The following is a 23008-nucleotide window of genomic DNA, read 5'->3' on the forward strand; positions in this document are numbered from 1 at the left end:
TAAGGGCTTATTGTGGCTGCAACGGTAGTGTCTAAAAATATAATCAATAAAAAGAAGTGTACACTTTGTGAATTATAAATCCATGACCGCACCTACAAAATGTAAACTCGAGGTGCAGTGTCAAGACACATGGAATCTTACTCCACAGTCACCCTTTACCTGCAATGTTTCAGTCACATTATCACACTCTCCTGTGAGATATCGCACCTAGCTGTATCTGGAGACAGTTGCTATAATCTGAGGGGTTTGGATATTATGTGACCAGTAAATCATGGGCTCAAATGGGATCGGTCTCGGGAGCACTAAATCAGTGAGGTGCAAGGAGATTTTCCAGGGGTGGGTTGAAATCAGTGAGCATGAACCACAGAGCATCGACAGAGATCTACCGCCAAGACCAGGAGATGCAAGATGAAAGCATACTGACATACATTTGTCATCCATATATTTCACAAAACTACATACTCTAAAACGAGAAGTGTTTGTGTGCATTTTAATTTCACGAATTGTACGAGAGCCAGGATTTGCACAATCAAAATGCACCCGAAAGTTCTTATCTACATCAAGATGCACTGAATACTAGTGGCAATTCACAGAAAATTTAATGTCGCAAATATATGTTGCTTTATAGTGGTCATGCTCGGGTCATATGTATTGGTATCAATGAAAATATTTGGTATATATTTCAAGAATTGGGACTCTGGGTTTACGCTATTCTACAAGTGGCTAAATACAATGTATGTCTTCAACAAACACAGAGGCAGAATAAGAATAACTAGCCATATTTACATGCAAGTCCATAGCCTCGACGCTAAGATAGCCTTGATACGATTGGGTTCACACACCAATTCTAGTATTTTGCTCTATCGCTCACTTGTGGTTAATGTTGCTCCCTTGCTGCTATGGACTGCGTGTAAACATGGCTATATAATGAGAAAGACTTATGGCTATAATAGTCACAAGTCTGTTCACACGGCAGCTGGCAACAAGAGCAGTGGGTGGTTGTGCAAAATCTTGCTGTTACAGAGCTAGACCTTAAGTTTTTTTTGTTGTTTTTTTGTTGTTTTTTTTGCCAAACTTAAGAGTTCTCGCTCATGGCTATCATGGTTCATCTTGTATACCATCTCCGTTCAAACAGCAAGATGCCTTAAGTTTTGGCTCTTGTGGTCAAGATAGCTTCAAGTCTATCATAGCCTCAAGGTTATAGTCCTATGTCTGAACTCAACCGATACACTGTATCTCTCTATAAGAAGCAGAGGTGAAGATTCCCCACCACAGAGACAATACATCTTTGTATTAAAGGGAAACAAAATTTAAGAATGTTATTGATTTTATGTATAATAGCAATCAAGTTGCAAATTTTTATGACAAATAATCAATGCTAAATATATGTCATGCATGATAATAGCTAGAGCACTTTTGGACTTGTGCACGAGCGATTTTTGCCTTTCCTTTTATATAATTGTATGTGAAGTCAAATTTTGATACTTTCATAAAAGACTAACTTGTACAAGGTTTATCGAACCAACTTTGAGTGTACGGTATAATATCACCTGGCAACATCATAATGTCACACACAATGCGGATGTCATTGCTACAACTTACCTTCCTATACACACTGTCCAGCTCATCTCGTAAAATGCCGTATCTGTTTGCCATGCTATGGGAATAGACATGGCTTAAGGTTGTGTGTTGTCGGTGGTGGTTCTTTGTCATCTCCAGAAGTAGATTCCAGCATATCTGAGGTGAGGGGAGGGTGGAATCCTTTTCACGTCTGCAAGAGAAGACACAATTCTCATTTATCATCAAGCTACTTCACGTAAATAAACCTCCAAGGGATGCATGGTGTTTGCAGAAAAATTAGAAGGATTCCAGCTGTTCTCTTTTTCATCTGCCATGGTGGATTATGTAAAACGTGGACAGTTATGGCTTGAGGCAAAACTAGTAAATTTCAAATTAATGTAATAATGACTGGTAGCAAAACTTCAATCGCAAAATTAGTACCAGCAAAACACTTTTTTTCCCATAAATATTGAGTACATAATAGAAGATCATGCTTTATTCATAATCTTCCCTAAAAAGAAAGTTGATGGCGATGATGATGGCTCCTCGTATAATACCGGTCAAAGTGGCAGGAAAACATGGTATCCTTATTTAGGTATCCTTTTTTATTTGGGCATTTTCACTTGACCTTTGATCCTTGACCTTTGACCTCATGGCTCACAGCTTTCTTCAAATAATCACTACCTGGTAATATCCAATTTTCACATTACTTTAAGCTATTTTGAAAATATGGAAAATATTGTGAAGTCTTAACACATTTACTTGACCCCATGGCCAAACTCTTTCCCTGCAGAATCATTGTGCATTAATGCATGTATGCCTAATTTAATCAAGTGCATGTATTGAGTAATTTCCTCAGTCTGGAGAAAAATAGTGTAATTTCTGCATAAATAGCAGAATTCAGCATTTTAACGGGACCTTTGACCCTTGACCTTTGACACCATGATCCCCAAATACCTAAGAGAATCATTGTCTGGCATTACATGCATATGTACTAAGTTTCCTGAAAATTGCTTGAGCAATTTCTGAGATATGGAGAAAAAAAATAAAATTTTAGCATTTTCAATTGACCTTTACTCTTTGAACTTTGACTACATGGCGCAAAACTCCCTAGAGAATCTTTATCTGGTAATATGTACACACAAAGTTTCATGAAAATACCATTGGGCATTTTAGATTGGTAGAAACAATCAAATTTAAGAATTTGACCTTGACCATTGACCTTGAGCATGTGCACCTAAAAGTTAATAACAATACACACAGCTTCATGCACTCGTACACACATGTGCCATGTTTCATTTGGATACCGTAAACAGTTCATAAGTTACACTGTCCACAAAATTGATTACAGACATGCAGATAGAGAGGACAGATAAACAGACAACCCCAAAACATAATGCCTCTGGTGACACTTCATGGTGGAGACATACAAATTCTTCATACAAATTTATCATTCCAAAAAATTTGAGTGCGCTCAACACAAACAACAAAAATGATAATTTCTTATATATCCATGGATTCATATCATAGAAGCATTTTTCGTAAAGTGACTGTTTCTGAGGAACCACGTCCCTATAGAGGATGCATAATGTGCATCCTGGTACAAAGGTCAGCTCAGTTAGACCATTCTCATAAAATAGCTTTCACTCTGCATATCACCTAAAATTTTCCCTCGGGCAGGTCACAAGAACTGATGCCAAAACTAACATTTTGCAATGTGTGTACACAGATAATGTTTACCATATTAGTAAGTGTATAGAAGCACAGTGCTAGGACAGTGGTCACACGAACCTTTGACCCTCTTCTTGCCTACCGACAAAAAACAAAGTACTCTAAAGAGTTAGTAAAGAGTAAGACTAACAAAGAGAAGAGTAGGGAATGGAGGAAGAGGCCACAGTCACAGTATGACCACATTAACTTCCAGGAATTCCCCAGCTACCAGGACCAGTGGGTGGGACCTCTTCAGCCAGATCCGAGCTGGTAGGGGGGCCATCATCAAGGCAGTCTATTACTACCATTTAGATGACATGGCATCTAGCTGGCTGGCTTCAAGAAACAGACAGACAGACAGACAGGCAGGAAGGACTGGGTCAATACCTCCACAGCATTCACATCAAGTTCAGCTTGGGACAAATCTCATTCACCTAATAAGGAAACAACCTCGCTGACAATGATGGTCCTGAATATTCATGTCTTGACAAACATTCATAAATGTGCATACACATATCATACACATTATGAGGAACAACTCACACACACGCCTAGTTATTCAAACATTTTAAAGAGGAAACTACATGTAGTACTTCCCACTATTCGGCATTGCACACAACAGGAAATAATGATTTCAAAACTAACAGTCTGCCAAGATCTAGGCCACTGGAAGTCTGGGTATTAACCCTTGGTGTCACCGGAGACGCAAGTATTCCAATAAGATTGGTTGTGGCACAGATCAATAGCAGAATCAGTTTATTCCACTCCACTGGGTATGGGAGAGATCGATCCCCATCGGCAACACTCGATAGCCAGGCCCCTTGAGCATATTCCACAAATTAACAGACATTTAAGACACTTTCTCCTCTTCTCCCTTCTCAGCAGCGAAAATTTCATCCATGAGAATTTCGGGTATACAATCACTGAACTCTTTCCGTACAGCCCTGCATTTCAGTATTTCTCTGTGGGTTTTCTTTTTCCACGGCATACATGCACAGTATGCCATTCTAGAGAATCAAACAATGAAATGATTAACAGTTAATCACTCTGTAAGAAGCACAATAATGACAACATGATGTGTGAAGCTTTTAGGCACACTTACAAACCAGAAGAGCTTTAAAACAGCTCACAGTAATTGTTATTAGCAGTCATCCTCCATGATCAGACTGATTCTGCCCCATCCCCATGAGAAAAACAACAACACATATAAGCTTCATAGAGATGATCAGAATATTTTGCAGTGCAATGCTAATGATTAGTCAGTTAGTACTAAACAGTCTATGGCTACCATACAAGTGGTAATATGAACATGTATATAATAAATGTTTAAAAACTTTTGAACAGATTGATGATGGTTTAGAAAGCTGTAAAAAATTAAACCTAAAAAGTGTCCTATCTTACGATATCACACAAGAAACTTTTATACATGTCTGCAGTAGCAACTAATTCAAGAGAGAATTTACTTTTTGATATAATGATAAATACATTGTATACAGTATTTTTCCTGTTATCAATATCACTACAGTTAATTGATATCAGGGCTACCTGTCTATGTAGAACCCTAAGCTTTATGCAGCTACTGTAAACAATGACAAAAAAATCTCTGACTCGCTAAAGAGAAATATGTTGAAAATCCCACATATTATGCACTAAATTAAATAATAAACTGGTAATTACATATTTGTTTACTCTTCTATGAGTATACGATTGCATAATTGCGTATTGAGAACTGTATTTTATGTATGTGTATGATGTACCTGGTATGAAACATGTATCGATGTATGCATATCATTTGTATAAATTCCAACAGAAGGAATTTCCTATGGTGCACAATAAAAAATAAAATCTGAATCTGAATCTACATTAAGGGCCACTTACATGTAATAGTCAGGTGTAACTAAATTGTCTCCCTAGCTCAATATTTGTTGTGTATACCTAGCAACCACAGTTGCCAGGTTACTGACAAATTTGTACTGGTATGTTTGCCGGCATGTTGAGTTTTCTTTCTGCCAGCATATCTAAAATGTTATACCAGAATGACACCTTTCTCTTAAAAATGTTCATCAAGATCATACCAACATTAATATTTGTTTCTTTCTGGGGTATAAAGACAAATTCACATACTGACGTCATTTATCACCACATGTTCACACTCTTCCTCAAAGATGGTCATCTTGTACATGAACACAGGGTATTAAACTAAACATTCCTCCTCAAAATACAGGGTAAGGTGCAAGGTACCATTTAAAATGTATATACAAATGTCTTGTGAGGCTTGGTGCAGTAAGTATCCAAGCAATGCAATCCCCCTGCCCCCCCCCAAAAAAAAGCATCCCATTATACGACTGGCACTACTCTATAATTACCCACGCCGATGAAAATCGGCAGGGGGTTATGTAAAGGGTTCCGTATGTTTGTTTGTTTGTTTGTTTGTTTGTTTGTTTGTTTGTTTGTTTGTTTGTTTGTTTGTTTGTTTGTGTACAAGATAACAAGAGAACGGGTAAACGGATTTGCACGAAATGTTCAGGGGATGTTTGGATAATGGCAGGAAAGAATCGATTAGATTTTGGTGATAATCGGTTGACCCTTGCAAATTCTGTGTGACCTTGAAGTTTTGACCCCATGATATAGTGACCACTCCGAAAATTTCCCGTTTCTCACTTTGCGATTTTCCGCTACCATACGAACACATAAACTCCCACACGATCCGACTTCGCTGCTCAAATGTTCGTAAGAATTCCGAAATTTACGCTTAGGCCTATTTGAGGGACTATGTCCTTCTAGATTTATGAAAGTTCGTTCTCCGTCGTCACAAACTGGCCCATATTTTGATGGTTTTTCAAATTAACATTGATTGTTTTTTTCGTTGGAGGAGCATTTGCTCGGTTGCAGTCACACTGCACGATATGCGCGCTCAATGTCAATGCGTGTGCAAGGCCGCTGACAATGCATCGCGCTCTACACTGTTGGTGCAAAATTGCATCGGGGACGTTGCGGCGCTCGTTAGTGACCGAATGCTGGTGCAGTAGACATTGCATTCAACCCTTGCATTGAATAATTCCCGTAGACACTAATCATAGGGGTAATTGCCTGGGGGGTACGTAAATTTTGTTTTTCTTTTGCGCTTTTGTGGATACCATCAAAGATCGTACACTCATACGACCTTTGATATCATCACACTCTCGGCTTGCTATAATCAAAATATCCCGCAAGAAAACGGCGTATTTCTCGATTTTTAGCGCTTTTTCGGCGACCCGTCGCGTAGACAATACTCTTAAAACTGAACTTAATTCGCGTGCGCTTGGAAAAGTTCCGATTCTGCACTTTTGACGGTGGAATTTGGGATATTCGATGGATTTTTGGAGGAGACTAAAGGACTTTCCTATTGTGAATGAGTGTTACCGTATGTGAAATGATGTGACTTTGCGTGTGATGTGACTGTAGAACCAAAGATCGTACACCTCAGTGTACGATCTTTGGTAGAACTCACTGGCTGGTGATAAAGCACACTGGCAATTAAGTGACCGAATTCTGGTAGATGACCGAATGCACATTATGTTTACCCCGACTTTGTACTTCAGGCGTGGGTCTGCCGCCTTTGACGGCCCCTCTCTAGTTCATACATGTATTCAATATGTCCAACCAGGGCAGTGGCACAAATCCCTTCCTGGTCAAACTGACAATGAATCATCACTTTTTCCATTCATTGCTGCGAATGAAATGAATAATGCCTTTTTTATAGAAAAGTAGGGACAATCCGAAGAAAACATCAAATAGTCAGTTTTAAAGAATACTGACATATCATTGTATCATATTTCAGTTTAACCCTACAGTGTATAAAGCCCAAGGGGGGGGGGGCACAATAATGTGCCCCCTACCATATTTTCATTTGCCACTCCTACACCCTTTACCTGATTTCAACCAAATTGGTGACTTTTCCTAAAATCTTATTGCAAACATTTTGATTTTTTTTTAGCAATGTCCGATATTGCAGGTTGCCATGGCAACCGTAAACTGACAACCATGTTCGTCAGATTTTGCATGATTTTCTCTTCCAATTTCAGTTAACAATATAATAATGCATGAAATGGGGGTTTTCTTGGCTGTAATTTGCTGAAGGACCAAATGTGAAGTAATTATGGTTGTGAATTACCCTGAAATGGTATTTTTATTATTTCCTTTATTTCTTATATGACATAGGCATCAAAACAATAGATATAACAGAAATAATCGAAAATACAGCATTTTTCAAAGACTACCCTTTAATTTTGTGTTATCTTCACACAAGCTTTGCCTGTAATATCATTTATTGACCATATTATCAATCTGCAAACTCAAAATTCAATATTTTGGAAATATGAAATGTGATACCAATATGAGTACCCATTCCAAGCAATACATCATAGGTTTCATACATTTCTTTATATTGTAATGAATAGCACCCCCACATGTTGACCTTGAGAAATTTCAACCATACATTGTAACTAATAGTGAAGGTTGACTTGCTTTTCCTTTGTGGTAAATATGAAAATGATTGATATAAAATAAAAACATAAACTGGGAATAAAGAAATAAAAAGAAAAAACATGATTTTACCGTATTTCATATGTATTTCTTTATATTTTGGTAAATAGTGCCCTCAGTGGATGACCTTGAGAAATTTCAGATGTTGGGTCATGTCATACATCATATAACAAAGACGTTGTATGCCCCCCCCCCCCCCCCCCCCCCCTCGGGCCTGGAAGGGGTCAAAATTGCTTGGGCTTTATAGGGTTAAAGCTGCCATAGCATAAAATGTCCTTATTTCATTTCCCAAGCAAGAAACAGCAACCAGAATGAACACATTGAATGCATTGGACATTATACAGTGCATACTTATATAGCAAGGATGAACAGACAAACCCTTGTACGTATTATCTTCCACACAAATGGCATACTGCAGTTTAAAGTTAAGGTAAATCTTTTATATCATAAAATGATACAAATAAAGATAAACATGTACCTGCACAATTCTTTTCTGAAGATTTGTTATTCTTACAGGAGAAGAGCTGGCATTTCAAAGTGCATTGATTTAGTTACATGATATGTGAAAACCTTTAAAATACTAGTGTTTCAAGCTTTCACAATAAGTATCAGTGACTCAGGAATTGACCCCTTGTGAAATCAATAAAAAAAGCAATAATACAATATTGATAGGCCTAGATGAACAACCATGTGCAGGACTTCCAACAGGTCATCTTCTTTTCCTTTTCTTTTTTTTAATAACTACGGTCTGCATACCTTTTTCAATACAAGTATAGCTATCGTGTTGATGACCTCCGAGAATACATTCACTTTTTTGCATGGTTATCTGCACAAAAAGCTAACTTTATATTCAATAGCAATTAAAAACTTCCATTTGTGTCTGCATGTATGATATTCCATTAATCAAACTAATCAAGATATAAAGGTTCTTTAAAAATTCCTGACCCAATTACTATTTCTGTTTGTTAACTGACAAATATTAGGTATAAACTCAGGCTTTTAGAGTTCGTGCTTTCGGCAAATGAGGCTCAGTATTTCAGGTGCCTTTATATCCAGTCTGTTGCTATTATGAAAAAAATACAGTGTGAAAATTCTCAATTTAAATGCAGCATTACAAGATGAAGTTTTGAACACAGTAATACAGGAACAGCTCTTAAAGTAAGTTACTGCGGAAGCTGACATCAGCCTTGTGACGTTCTGGTTCATTCCTGGCTCCAGCTAAGCTTTCCTGATCAAATGTCAAGATGTAATCTACACACTTCCATGGGACAAATATCTGCCATCACACAAGGTGATCCAATAGCTCGTTGAGGTGCATGAAAGAAACACAATTCTGGCTTGTGGTAGCACCAGGTTCTTCCTGGTGGAATATCATACTTCTGTATTTCAGACTCATGCCAAAGTGCAAGCCCTTGATGAGGTACACTGTAAGACTGTTTAAGCCATCCTGTGAAGAAACTTCAGGGAGTCCAGGTTTTAAAGACAAAAGTTCAAGACAGTAAAATCAAAACTGTCCAATTCCTTTGAATAATCTATCATTATTTTTCTATTTCAACAGACACAGGAAATAACATCATTCTCATGGAACTGCACATCTCTGACAGTAATTTACCACACTTTCGCAAGGCAGCACTGTTTGCAATATTTACCTTACAGGGTGACTTCATTGTCTTGCTAAGAAGAGTAACCTTGCACAATTTGCACAATTATGTAATTAGTACAGACCATCATGGCTTCAGCAAAATTCCAGCAGGTTAAATATGTGATTATTGACATCCTTTCTTCAAATCCTCACAATTTAATAATTCACTTACTGTAAAACATGATATATTCGCGGCATGAATTTTTCGCGAATTGGAACCGACAGCCTTTTTCGTGGCATGAAATTTTCGCGAAGTGCCACTGGCGTTCAATGCATATAGTGTAAACAAGGACTTTTGCGTGCATTTTAATTTCGCGAATTTTGGCGCTCGCGAAATTTGCGAAATTAAAGTGCAAGCGAAAATTCCTCGTTTTACAGTATATCTCAGCAAAACTGAAAAGTTCCAGAAGTGATTTCAAGTTACAGTGAACTAGAAGTCAAGAGTGGTGGTCTATCACCCAAAATACTATTTTTACAGATTTTCCATAGAAATCTATGTGACATTAGTACTGTTCTCATTGGCCTGAATTCACAAAGATGGTGCAATTGAAACCATGGTTTAAACCATGGACAAAGACGGTAGTTTTTTGGGGGGGCGCCAAGTGTAGCATTGCCTATTTCATTACGAAATCAGTCATTTCGTCAATGCAATGTTCACATTTCGTAACGAAATGACTGATTTTGTAACGAAATAGGCCATGCGACACTTGGTGGCCCATACAAAACTACGGTCTTTGTCCATGGTTTAAACCATGGTTTCAATTGTACCACCTTCGCGAATTCGGACCTCTGGGTTCAAAAGAACATGAGAATGATAATGAAAATGGCACTAACGCTCCCTCTTTTCTTTTTGTGGCTCAGAAAGTGTATCACAAGCAACTTGCTAATAGTTCAACAGAATGTAAGCTTTCAAAACCACCCTAGGAACGTTTCACAATATAGAAAAATTACTGCATTCACTGCAATCAAAACAAGCATAGCTTCTGGTACACATACAATGTATCAATACTTACTGTGACTGTATCTGTTTCTGTTTCCGTACTGTTCGATCATGTAATTTTTCCAGGTCTTTGGCATATTGCAGCTCTATTTCTGACCGTTGGCGAAAATAGTCCTGATAATCAGAAATCAATTCTCTTTGAATCTCTGCGCGATTGTCCAGTGACTTGAGTTGCTCACTGAGATGAAGCCGTATATCTGGAGAATGAACAATAAGAACCACAAAGAAATCAAAATTAGGTGCTTTCAACTATAAGTTCTCACACAGTGGTTTACCAGCATGGTTTCTACTTACAACAGACATGGCATATTCTTTTGGTTTTTTTTTTTTTTCTCTCTCTCTTTTTATTTTTATTTTTTTACATCGATTAGTGCCTCAACAAGCATTCCAGCATAGCTTTCTAAGTGAGAGCACTGCTAAAGGGATTACTGTAAAACCACAATTTTCACCACATGATTTTTGCTTGCATGAAACTTTCGGGAATTTCACGAGGAGCCAAGCTTCGCGAAAGTAATATGCACGCAAAAAGATTATGACGTACACTTATAATTTTTTTTTTAATGGTCAGCAAAACACAAAAGTTTCATGCCACAAATGTTTCTGGTTTTACGTTACTCTATCAACTATCAAGTATTGAGTATCAGAGTTATCAAGACTTCTCAAACATCCCATCTTGACAAATGTGATTCAAATCATTTTCACCCAATCGCATGGCCTCCATAACAATCTAACAGTGAATGCCCCAGTGAATTAGAAATGGAATGGCCTACAAAGTTCAAATCCCACCCCCCAATATCTTGCATCATGGTGGTGACATACAGCAGTATACTTACAATTCAGTGCATATTCTCTATTCTTTTTATTTCTTTGAATGCTTCTGGTAGCTTCTAATGGTATTTGAATATACAGAAAGGGTGTACATTTCATCCAACTTTTACAGTTCTCCATCATGACAACACGTGTATGACACACCATATGTTGACTGAGCCAAATCATGCAATCGATACCCCTTGCACATTTCATAGATGTAGTGCTCCTCATTGCACCTGACAAGTACAATCTCAGTACCCAGAATATAATTGTAATAATGTAATAATGCTATAATGTAATCTATTAAAAGGCAAACTGAGTTGGACGTAACAGCTGTTTAAATCAAACTGACCTGTAGCACACTTTATTCAGCATAAAACCTCAATTTGTTTAGGAAGGGATATAATTGGTGAATTTTAAAACGTTAACATATGTCTGCTTAAGCACAAAATACAATACAAAATGACATCACTATTACAAAGTGTCTGCTTTAATCAGACCCCCTGTAGCATCAAAATCATGCACTCAAAGAGTATGATGCCTGTATTTTTTATCACATATTAGGCCTCACTCCAAAAGGATACTTTTGGCAATACAGAATTAGAAAGTTCTGTGCAACTGTCGACATATATAAATGGAATTAGGTTACAATACCGTGTACATCTGTACCATCATGTCATGAGTTATTGACATCTTTTTATGCCATTAGAAAGATAAAAGCAATAACAGCCAATAATATTCAGTTTTTGAGCAAGATGTCCATTTGTAAATCATCTATCCACATACAGCACATCAAAAACAATGTTACTTTTAGCAAAACGATAATATCCTCACATTACAGGTTCTTGATGTAATCAGTAATACAGTGGGGCTGGAGCATACATTGTAGATTTGTGATATACAGTTTCCAAGATGTCTACAGGCCTGTCTGAGACCAGTCAAATTTAACAAGCAAAACGCATACGCTTCTGTTTATCTAATATACACAATGACTGTTTAACTACACACTACCATGCAGTGAATTTCTCATTCTCTGTCTGGAGGAAAAATATGTATTGCCAAAAGGCACCCCTATGACTAACATTTTCCACTGATAATATATGACACACATTTTATTCTATATTAAAGACTTCTGTGACTCCAGCATGCAAGAAACTCTGCTTGAACTGAGCAGCTCACGACCGCACATCTCCTTTTATGCACCAATATTAAGTTTATTCAAATTTATGAAGTTCTTCCGTCTAGATGTTTTCATTGCAACTGATTGACAAATTGCCCTACATCGACGTAAATAAGCACTGAATTGATCAGTGTTTTAGTAGTAGCCATGATAAAAAATCATGGGCGTACATACTCGAGCAGGATTTGAAGCCACGACCTCCTGATCACCGGACAGGCGTCATCTCCACTAGACCACCGAGCTTTCGCCCGACAGCAAGTGTTGGTTCTAATCCTTATAGCATGCAGCGGGTACTGCTTTTGTTATTCAAATTTATGAAGTTCTTCCGTCGAGATGTTTTCATTGCAACTGATTGACAAATTGCCCTACATCGACGTAAATAAGCACTGAATTGATCAGTGTTTTAGTAGTAGCCATGATAAAAAATCATGGGCGTACATACTCGAGCAGGATTCGAACCCACGACCTCCTGATCACCGGACAGGCGTCATCTCCACTAGACCACCGAGCTTTCGCCCGACAGTATGTACGCCCATGATTTTTTATCATGGCTACTACTAAAACACTGATCAATTCAGTGCTTATTTACGTCGATGTAGGGCAATTTGTCAATCAGTTGCAATAAGTAAGTTTGTTTTTCAAAACAAAGACAAAAAAATAAACTTCTGCTCTTCAAAAAACAAACAAATTAAGAAAACAATAAAAAATCATACAGTTTATATTTGGCCTTTAATATTAATGCACATCTATTTTGAATTGAGAAATTACTGTTTTAGCTAACACTGCCATTTATGTGTGCTTCACAGCCATGAGGCAATTATGAACATTAAAGGACAAGTTCACCTTCATAGACATATGGATTGAGTGAATGCGACAATATTAGTAGAACACATCAGTGAAAGTTTCGGGAAAATCCGACAATCCGTTCAAAAGTTATGAATTTTTAAGGCATCTGCGCAATCACTGCTGGATGAGAAGACTACTACAGTGTGTGATGTCACATGCGTACAACAATATAAGGAAAATAAAAAGAGAATTTCACAAAACTTTACTTTTTGAATAAAGTGTACATTTCTTGGACTTGTTACTGATGTATGTTAAGGATATTATTCCCCTTGCCTTCTGAAAGAGAGAAGTCGAGTGTTCTTTTGTTATGCGAGAAAAGTGAAAATAAGTTGCATTTTCTTTATACTTTCTTTATACCGTTGTACTCATGTAACATCACAAGCTATAGTAGTCTTCTCATCCAGCCGTGACTGAGCAGAAACTTTAACAATTCATAACTTTTGAACGGATTGTCCGATTTTCCTCAAACTCTCACTGATGTGTTCTACTAATATTACTGCATTCACTCAACCCACATGTCAATGAAGGTGAACTTGTCCTTTAAGTTGGACTGGGACCAGATCTTCTATCAGTCTTTACCTGCAATAGTGTAGTCATAAATCATCCATATCACAAAATCCTTCTCTCATGAGATCTATTTACACACAAAAAAAAAAAATAGCAAAAAAATAAAACAATAATAATAATTTTAAAAAAAATCCAAAGGACAAATTCCAATTACGTAGACTCTGGAATGTCTGACTCCTGAATCATAGAAACATGACAAGCAGACAAATACAGAATTTGTGCCAACAATGCCGACAGTCACCAACCTACGTCACTGAAATGCTTCATCTCACTGAGACAATAAAAACCTGTGTATTCTGGCCTACTTAATTGTAAATGAAGCAAATTACCAACCATTGATCTTACCATGATTACAATGAAAACTTCACAGCTTTGTCTCTGAATGAATGATGCAGATATCCTGTGTACACAAGATCATAAGAATACATATCTGCACACAAGAAGGTGTCGTCTAAGTCGGCCTTATAGTTATCACACACACACAAACTCCTATTCAAGAAGAATGTACAATTTAAAGATGTGTAAAAAGCATTTATATAGTGAACTAAAAGCAGCAGGTTACAGAAAGTTTGCACATACTGGCTAAATGTAGTGATTGCAACCACTTGAAAGCCTTATGGCATTCAAGCTATAATTGCATAAAAACTTTTGTTTATTTTTTATCACCATAATGGACATTAACTTCATTTTTTCCACAGCAGATGTAGTTTCTCTGTGAGTCTACTTCTGTTCTATTACAGTTTGTACAATTACCCCCCTCCAATACAGGAAGTAGGGGCCTAAGTAAAGTTCAAAGCAATACACATATTGTAAATGAAACAATTTACAAGCAACAAATTCTGGCTGACTTTTCTTCAATATGAAAGTCTATGACCCCGTTTACAGTGCAGGGCTGGGCCGAGCCACGGCTGAGCCCAGCCTCAATTGCGGGGCCGAGCCCCGCAATTTTGTCCGTTTACACTGCCGGGCTCGGCCGCGCTTTTAATTCAAACCTTTCAATATTTTGTCGTAGTGGGGCTGTGCTTGTAAACAAACGCAATTTGGTATAGTCTGGTTTTCAGACCCTTTGCCAACTGGAATCCGTGGCGATGATGTTGCTGTTTGGGCAAAGGCCTTTGCTGAAGGAAAAATCCTTTGCAGGACAAAACCACCATAAACTATACTAGTTTTCGACGTTGAGGGGGTTAATATCCTGAATAACGAAATAGTACGGGCAGAGGGTGTGGAAGCCAGACTAAAATTGGCTGCGCATTTGGCCCAGTTTGCGTTTACACTGAGAAAAAGCCGGGCTCGGCCGCGGCTCGGCCGCGGCCGAGACCACCTCCAGAGCGTGGCCAAATGCGCGGCCAATTTTGGCCCCGCATTTGGCCTTTTGTGTGTTTACACTGAAATGAAGGCGGGCTCGGCCGCGGCTCGGCCACGGCCGAGCCTCGCACTGTAAATGGGGTCTATAAGACTACCAGTTCTCACTAGGCCTATCATGTGTCTTCTATGCATGCTTTAGTTTCCATCTGAAAATTCCATCATATGCATTTGAATACCAATTTGAATTTGATCTACATAATTAAGGACAGCCTTTGTATCAACTTCTCTATGATCTCAATGAAAAGAGTTAACTAAATTGTAGGTGTGCTTGAAGTCGACTACAGCACAGTGTAGACTATTGACAATCTGAGATTTGTCTATAGTTAGCATAATACAATCAACAAATGTACCATCAACAGTGCTTCTTCGCTTACTATAACCACTTTGTGACTCTGGGTACAATCTCGTAAGTCTTATGCGTCAAGTGTATGGTGTGTCAGCAGGAGCATTTCAAGCAATGATCTAGAGAGAATTCAACGGCATTCATTGCTATCCTCTTTCTCATCCAGGATAAAGTTACTTGGTGACTTCCTGTGGGAAACGGATGTCGTGATGCCCTTGACAGCCTTTCAAATCAACCCATGGACAGAGCAATCACTCCTTCAAACATTTGTCAACCCTTCATTTCCACAAAGAATGAACTTCAGCAGAAATCCAATGCAGTGTATTTCCCATCAGACATCATGGTATTCTTCACATACAATGTCTTGACCCTCAAACTGGGTCACCGCTCAGACAAAAAAAAAAGGGAAAAAAAAAAGTCTGGCACCATGCTGCTCTCTTTTGAAGTGTTGGGGGGAAAAGGTGAGCTTGCCACAGATGAGTCACAATGGACTTACAAACAAACTCTCTCTTCGAATGTGACTGCTGTGCAAATGTTCTAAACCTGAGCATATTTAGGCATGCGTCTCTGTATGTACTCAAAGCATGTTTCAGATATTTTCAACATAAATGATGAAAAGTCATTTAAAGGGGATCATCTCATGAATTCTTGCAGTGTCAATATAAGATAGACCCTACACATTTACCTATATGCTCATTCATCAAAATACATACTGTATATTTGACCAATCATTATCAGTGCACTGTTTTAACACTACAGTCCAGCATCATCATTATCATATTACTTAGAAATAAATTACATATGTACACTCAAATCACTAATATATCATCACCAAAGAACTTGTGGTGTGTATTTTGGTCAGAAATATATTCAAACTTTCACACCAGCATTCTGTAAAACCAGACATTTTTGCTTGCATTTCAATTTTGCGAATTTCACAAAAGTCAAAGTTCACAAGATTTAAATCCATGCAAAAGTTCTCGTTTACACTATATGCATTGAATGCCAGTGGCAATTCGTGAAAATTTCATGCCGCGAAAAATGCTGTCAGCTCCAGTTTGCAAAATTTTCTTGTGCTACAGTATAGATATTAATACAAGAAGACCTATATTGAAGCATAGTGAATGAAAAACAAGAACACTACCTACGATATGACAAACACAATGCAGAGCCACATTCATAATGAGAGCATGACACAAGTAAACTCACAACTGGATAAAAGACATGAACATGAGCCAGAAAGTGAGCTGGCACACTATATGTGACCTTAAACTACACAAAGCCACCTTGAGAGAAATTTAGCACTCCAGCTGCTAATACTGAACTATTTCATTACAGACCATGAGAGGATCCGGGAGGATCACAGGGGACCTGATAGTCTTCTTCACCTCAAAGCCGAGGTCAGGGAGGAAGAATGTGTGGCAGTTTACAGGATTAATCTCAAGATTCATTTAAGTGTCTATTCTTGGCTCAATAAGCCTGGCACGGGATTTCTCAGCAATCTGGGTGATTCACGTCACTTGCCTCCTTCCTCTTTTGAATACACCATAGATGAGTTTGCATCACTCATTTTATGTAAATACACACACACACACAGGACAGGATGGCCGCATCACTGGATATATTGTGTTTACTTTACTTCAGACATCCTTGTCCACACAGGGTTTGTAATTAAGAGCAGCTACAAGCTTCAACATCACACATTAAAAAAAAAAAAAGAGGAAAAGACCTGAACAACACACACACTCATTTCTTGAGGACTTTATCATGTCCTACATATAGTACAGTTTCATTGCATTTATACATTTTGAAAGGAACTGATCGCTTTTTCCATTTAACTGTGAATCAAAGCAAATTCCACAACAATCAGTAGCCATGCTTACAATCAAGTTGAAATAAAGTTATCAAAGAGAAAACTAAAGACTGTGTATGCTTTGTTTAAGTGCTTATATACCACACACTATAATCATGCCCCCATGTATTTCTTGAATTTCTGATCAAGAACCACACTGACAAAATAAAATGAGAAAGAATAAGTACCTTTTTTTCATTAGAAAAGTCTACCAATTTCCACCGTGGAAATGATATATGATGCATACTATTACATTTTGCAATATTCTTGTGAGTTATTAAGTTCATGAATATCAGTTGTTTCACGTAAAATTGTGCAAATGAAACGCACACACTGAGAATAACTAACCATGTATAAAGTTATGGAAGTGGCGTTGATATCTTTTCTGAAGTGAAAATAATCACTGCCCAGGGGAGCATTTCATGAAGCATTCTGTCGAACAAATTTGTCCGACAAATTTGCTCTCAGCCAATCAGATGCAAGGATTTTTGTAGCTTATAGCAGTTTGTCAGAAAAAGATATGACAAAGCGTTTCATGAAATGCCCCGCTGGTTGTCAATTCTGTGAGTGTGATGTTGTACAAACCTCATTTGCACAAGTACTAATATCACCAGCTGGCCTTGAGGGGGACATTAAAATGAGCTGGGACTCCTGGGAGCATATTGCACTCATCTTCAACTTGTACCATTATTGTCCTAGCCAGGACAGTACATTGCTGGGGTACGTACACGTGTACATCCTCCAAAAATGGCTAGCAAGTATAATAGATATATTATATCTTATATACTGCAAGATGTATCCCTTCAAATTTCACTCAATTCTTAAAAGTTGCAAATTGAAAATCTTGGTCGGTTGGTGTATATGTACAGGTGTATGCATGGACACACGCTGTACTGTATTACTTTGAGTTATGTAGAGAGTAGATACATTTTATGTGTAACTCTACGGGATTTTTCATGTAGGGCCTAATCGTAGAGTTTGGGAGTGACAATGGAGAAATCCATCAGAACTGCCATTATGATGAAATGATTACATCAATACTTATCTAAATAAGTAAATGAAAAAACTCATAATTTCCGGAAACACTGTGTTTCATGCTACTTTGTCTTGAGTACCAGTACCATATTTAAGTAGTCAACACTGGACCAGCAAGCCATCACATGCTTTCACCACAATCTTCTCTACATGATATATTGTATCGTTGTTCACAAACACAATAATAACAACCTAAAAGTACTGTAAGCACACTCCAAATTCATTTGACAGTGTATGCTTGGTGCTGCAAAGCATGTAATGTAGGCTTTACTTCTTGTGATAGTTTCAGTTTTTCCACCCACATTCCAACATACGGCGTGCTATAAAATGCCTTTTATGCATGGTCTCTACTGAGATAGGACTTTGGATCAAGTCCAAACATAGCCAAAGCACAATTTAGGAAAATCAAAACAGGCATAATGTGTGAGCGAGTAGCACAAACAATGCTAACATTCCAATTTCTGTCCTTCCCCTCTGAAGCTCGTTATTGACATCCTGTGCCAAGAGTGGCAGGACATTTCTTGAACACAAACATGCAAGACTCACAGTACAAGGATATACTAGTCTGGCAAAGGGGCATTGTAATTAACAAGCTGCAAAGTGCTAATGCACTTGCATCCAGTCCTAATCCCTGCAAGAAGATCATAAACATCCAGTGTTGTGATAGTTTTCCTCTCTGCTGCTGAGAGCAAGAGAGATTCCCCCTATTTCCTGGCTGCCCCACCTGCTGTTAGCACTAATTACTCACAGCTCCAACAACTTCCGTTACCACGCACTCAGTATGTACTGGAGTGAGCAAATACCTACACAGAGAATGTCTCAATTGCACCCAACTACTGGTATCTTTTTCAACATGGTGCAGAGGGTCATATCACCTGCCTTAGGCTCTCCTGCTGACATCATCACACACTGAATATTTCATTGGTGGGAGTTGAAGCAAACCCACAAGCAATTCATGACCTTGACAAAACCATCATTTCACGAACTAACTGTTTAACCTGTTTTTCTGACATCCACAACTTTTTGCACGTTGAAGCCCACAGTCCTGAGCTCCAGATCATGATGTAATTACTGAGTTCATGACAGTACAGATCAAAAGTAAAGTTTGGGGGAACTACACAAACTGAGATTCTCAAACGGATGAGCACTGTATTATCAAACTGGGAACCACTTTTTCAAGGAAGTTCCTAAAGTTGCTCAGTAAAGCCAAAGTTTTGGCAGCAGATCATTGTAGGCACTTTAAAGACCAGCAAGACATGAGTCTCTCTGAAATGCCTCATGCCCAACATCAGAGCAAGATTATAGCTTGACCTTTACCTTTAACTGCTCTAAATTTGATTTTAAGTTTAGGCCTACAAGATTTTGCACAAGTAGTAGGGGGGGGGGGGGGGGTGGGTGGAGGTACCAGAAGCAGATACACTCCTTAAACCATACACTATGTAGAAACATTGGAATAATCATGTTCAGTTTATGTTCCTGCAATATGTACTGTAAAAGTGGATATTTTCGCGTGACTAATTTTTCGCGCTTGGCCGGGTCGGAAGAGTTTCGTGTGTTTTTAATTCCGCGGAATCAAGACATCACGCACAGGCACCTATGGCAAGCAAAAATATTCGCGTGCTTTTATTTTCACGCTAGTTTCTGGTTGCGCGAAATGCGCGAAAATTTGAACGCCGCTAAAATTTCCACTTTTACAGTAGTTGTCTGACTACAAGATATAAAATCTTTTCTTTTCTGCCCCTATAAAGATCGTGACAGTTACAATTGCCTTTCTCTATATAGTCTGACTGATAACTAAGAAAAAAAAAGATCCTATATTGAATAAAACCACGCCCTATATAAAGCAGCTGCCTTCTTTGTGTAAGGCGAATGAACACATAGCACAAAAATTTATGTAATTCCCTACTCATCCCCACCCCTTTATATCATATTGCACCAAATGTGAACTATAGGGATCATGTATTGTGTGCATGTAAGTGTGTGAGGTTGTGTGTACACACATGAATAAGTGCCTGTGAGTGTGAGTGTGAGTGTGTATGTGTGTGTGTGTGTGTGTGTGTGTGTGTGTGTGTGTGCATTTAACGCACACACTGTACATCTCAAATTGAGGGACAGAGGCAGAGAGAATGAAACAAGTTCCGTAGAGGGATAACAAATAGCTTCCAACAATAAGTGTGTGACGCACGTTCTAACAAATATGGAATGGGATTCACACGTGACTTCACAAACACAAACAAACTATTTTCATGCTTATAAGCAGGCCATCACACAAGTTTTTGGTAGACTCTTGTTTTGTCAAACCCGCAGTGAAGTTAGGGTGTCACGTCATTCTCAAATAAAGACCAATTTTCATTCACACATCACTTCCTGGGTTGCTTCCCTCCCCCATCCCACCATGCTGTAATGCACACAACACATCAAGTATAATTTGTACAGGGTGCCAATAGGTGCCATCACAACTCACAGTTTCCATCGCCCTGAGTTTCATAATATTTAGTTGATTGATTTGATTTATCATACTCTGATTAGGAAGGCTGCATCCTGCAGAGCGTGATAACTGGGAGATGATGAAATGAAACTAAGGCCACTATCAGACACACAGAGTTAGCTTGTATCCATACATTGTATGGATATACGATTTTTGATACGAGACCATTCAAACCAGAGTATTGTACACTGTATATCCATCCATGCAAAATACGGATAAATCCTAATATAAATCAACCGTATGGCAGCATCAGACCTCATGTATTGTCAATGTCATGTTTCAAGATGAGAAGCTCATGGATATGTATGAATCTCTCTTTTGCGCAGTATGAACTTCAATGTGCTGGCTTTGGGCATCAGGTTTACACTTTGTGGTGTGCATTATCTGGTAGTTCGCACTACTAGTAACCCTCACAAGCATCATGAATAAGCCCTAACTACTCACATGACATATGGATATATATATAAGGGCATTCAGATATGAACAAACGTTGTATGGATATGTTATACACCCATACAATGTATCAATACAATGTACACAATGTCCCACATACAATGTACGTATACAAGTTGTATGTCCTATATCCACACGAGAACTCTCTTGTCTAGCAAGGGGGAATTGACTTTGTTACATAATACAAGATACAGTATATCAAAATTACCTCCCAGTTTCAGGTGCCTGGGTGGACACTGGGCAGGATACTAAATAGGTCAAGCAGGCTGGTAGCAGCGTTACCATGACATTAGCATCACTAAGACACAACAGCTATGGACCACAGAAAGAGATACCTTCATACTAGGCAGCAGTTGATAAGATAATAATGCTAGATTGACAAGCAGTTATGTTTTCATATATTAAATTTCTAGATTTGTACAGCTTTATTCAAACTCTCAAAAATTCTTCAATATGTTGGTTTTGCGCCACTGTCTTCATAAAGATAAATTTCACTTCAGCACTTCATTCTCTGATTTTTATCTTATTTCAAAAGTTGCTACGAAAGTTAAATTTAGCCCATTATCATAGTTTTGACATGTCCCTAGATGCCAATCTAATTTGACTAGTCTATCATGCCAAGGGATATTTTAGGCAATAAACTTACCCTTCCAGTCTTTTGCCCAGTGGATGCAGCAGTACCAGAGAAACAGCGACATCTGGTTTGCCTAATAATATGACTGACTAGCCAAATTAGTGAGGGTTTCAACAAGCCACAACAAGGCAACTATAACTGCATTCAAAGAGTGTACCCATCCAGGAATACCTCAGAATATTATACAGCTATTTATAGGTTCAGTTTAATACAATCATGCACACAAACTTGGAGGGTTGGATGAAATCATTTGGACCACTGACAGGTTGTTAATGATTAGCCAATGAAGGGGGTTCCATGCAGCTGACAAAGCCTGTGATTCACTAGGCTCTAAAACTTTATAGAATTATCTTGCATTCAACCGCAAACTACATAAATTTGACATCAATTTTCAATCTTTATCAGGAGCCATCACAAAAAACATGTGAAATTCATTCACATTAAAAGCAGTATGCCTGTACGAGGGGGAATTACAAGCTTCTCTACTATTATGGTGTTTTAATTCACTTTTGACTGACTATACAGTCACACAGATTTTCAAAATCATCAAAAGTCCAGCATGGAAATAAAAGCATACAGTGTATGTGCATATCTTTGTTTGTCATACATGTATGTACCACTATGTAATGTCTTGATTCTACAGAATTAAGATTCATCTTTATAGTGCATACAATCACTCGTGCTAAAATGTTCACTTATAACATTACAATACTTTCTTTCCACTTCCATCTCCTCCTCCTCTTCCTAACTTTCATTTTAACCACAATTTCCTAAAAACACTCTACTGAAGGGCTACTGTATACTGTGTGTCACTTCACCCAATTACAGTGTATTAAAGGGTGTGTACAGTTCTGGTCGAGGTGGTCTTAGCTTTTAACGTTTTGTGAGATATTCAGAAACGACTCTATGAGATGTCAAAGAGCATGCAGTTCTAAGGGGTATCAAAAGTTTATTCAATGAAAATCGGTTTTGAAATGGCTGAGATATCCAAAAACAAGG

At 38.1% G+C, this 23008-nt stretch overlaps 1 protein-coding gene across 2 annotated transcripts in view; it reads right to left on the bottom strand.

The window, feature by feature from the left end:
* The window catches only part of LOC139728134 (SLIT-ROBO Rho GTPase-activating protein 3-like), a 100160-nt gene that overhangs the window by 66831 nt on the left and 10321 nt on the right, over positions 1–23008 (bottom strand). For both annotated transcript variants that reach the window (XM_071639096.1, XM_071639106.1), the window contains exons 2-3: positions 10450–10633; positions 1603–1771 (exon numbers count right to left, since the gene is read on the bottom strand). In XM_071639096.1, the coding sequence (XP_071495197.1) occupies positions 1603–1771; positions 10450–10633 (353 nt within the window). The remainder of the gene's footprint in view (positions 1–1602; positions 1772–10449; positions 10634–23008) is intronic.

The sequence above is a fragment of the Diadema antillarum genome, unplaced genomic scaffold, assembly GCF_040938485.1.
Source record: "Diadema antillarum isolate AM-2024a unplaced genomic scaffold, OU_Dant_1.0 scf00000018, whole genome shotgun sequence".
Classification (NCBI taxonomy): domain Eukaryota; kingdom Metazoa; phylum Echinodermata; class Echinoidea; order Diadematoida; family Diadematidae; genus Diadema; species Diadema antillarum.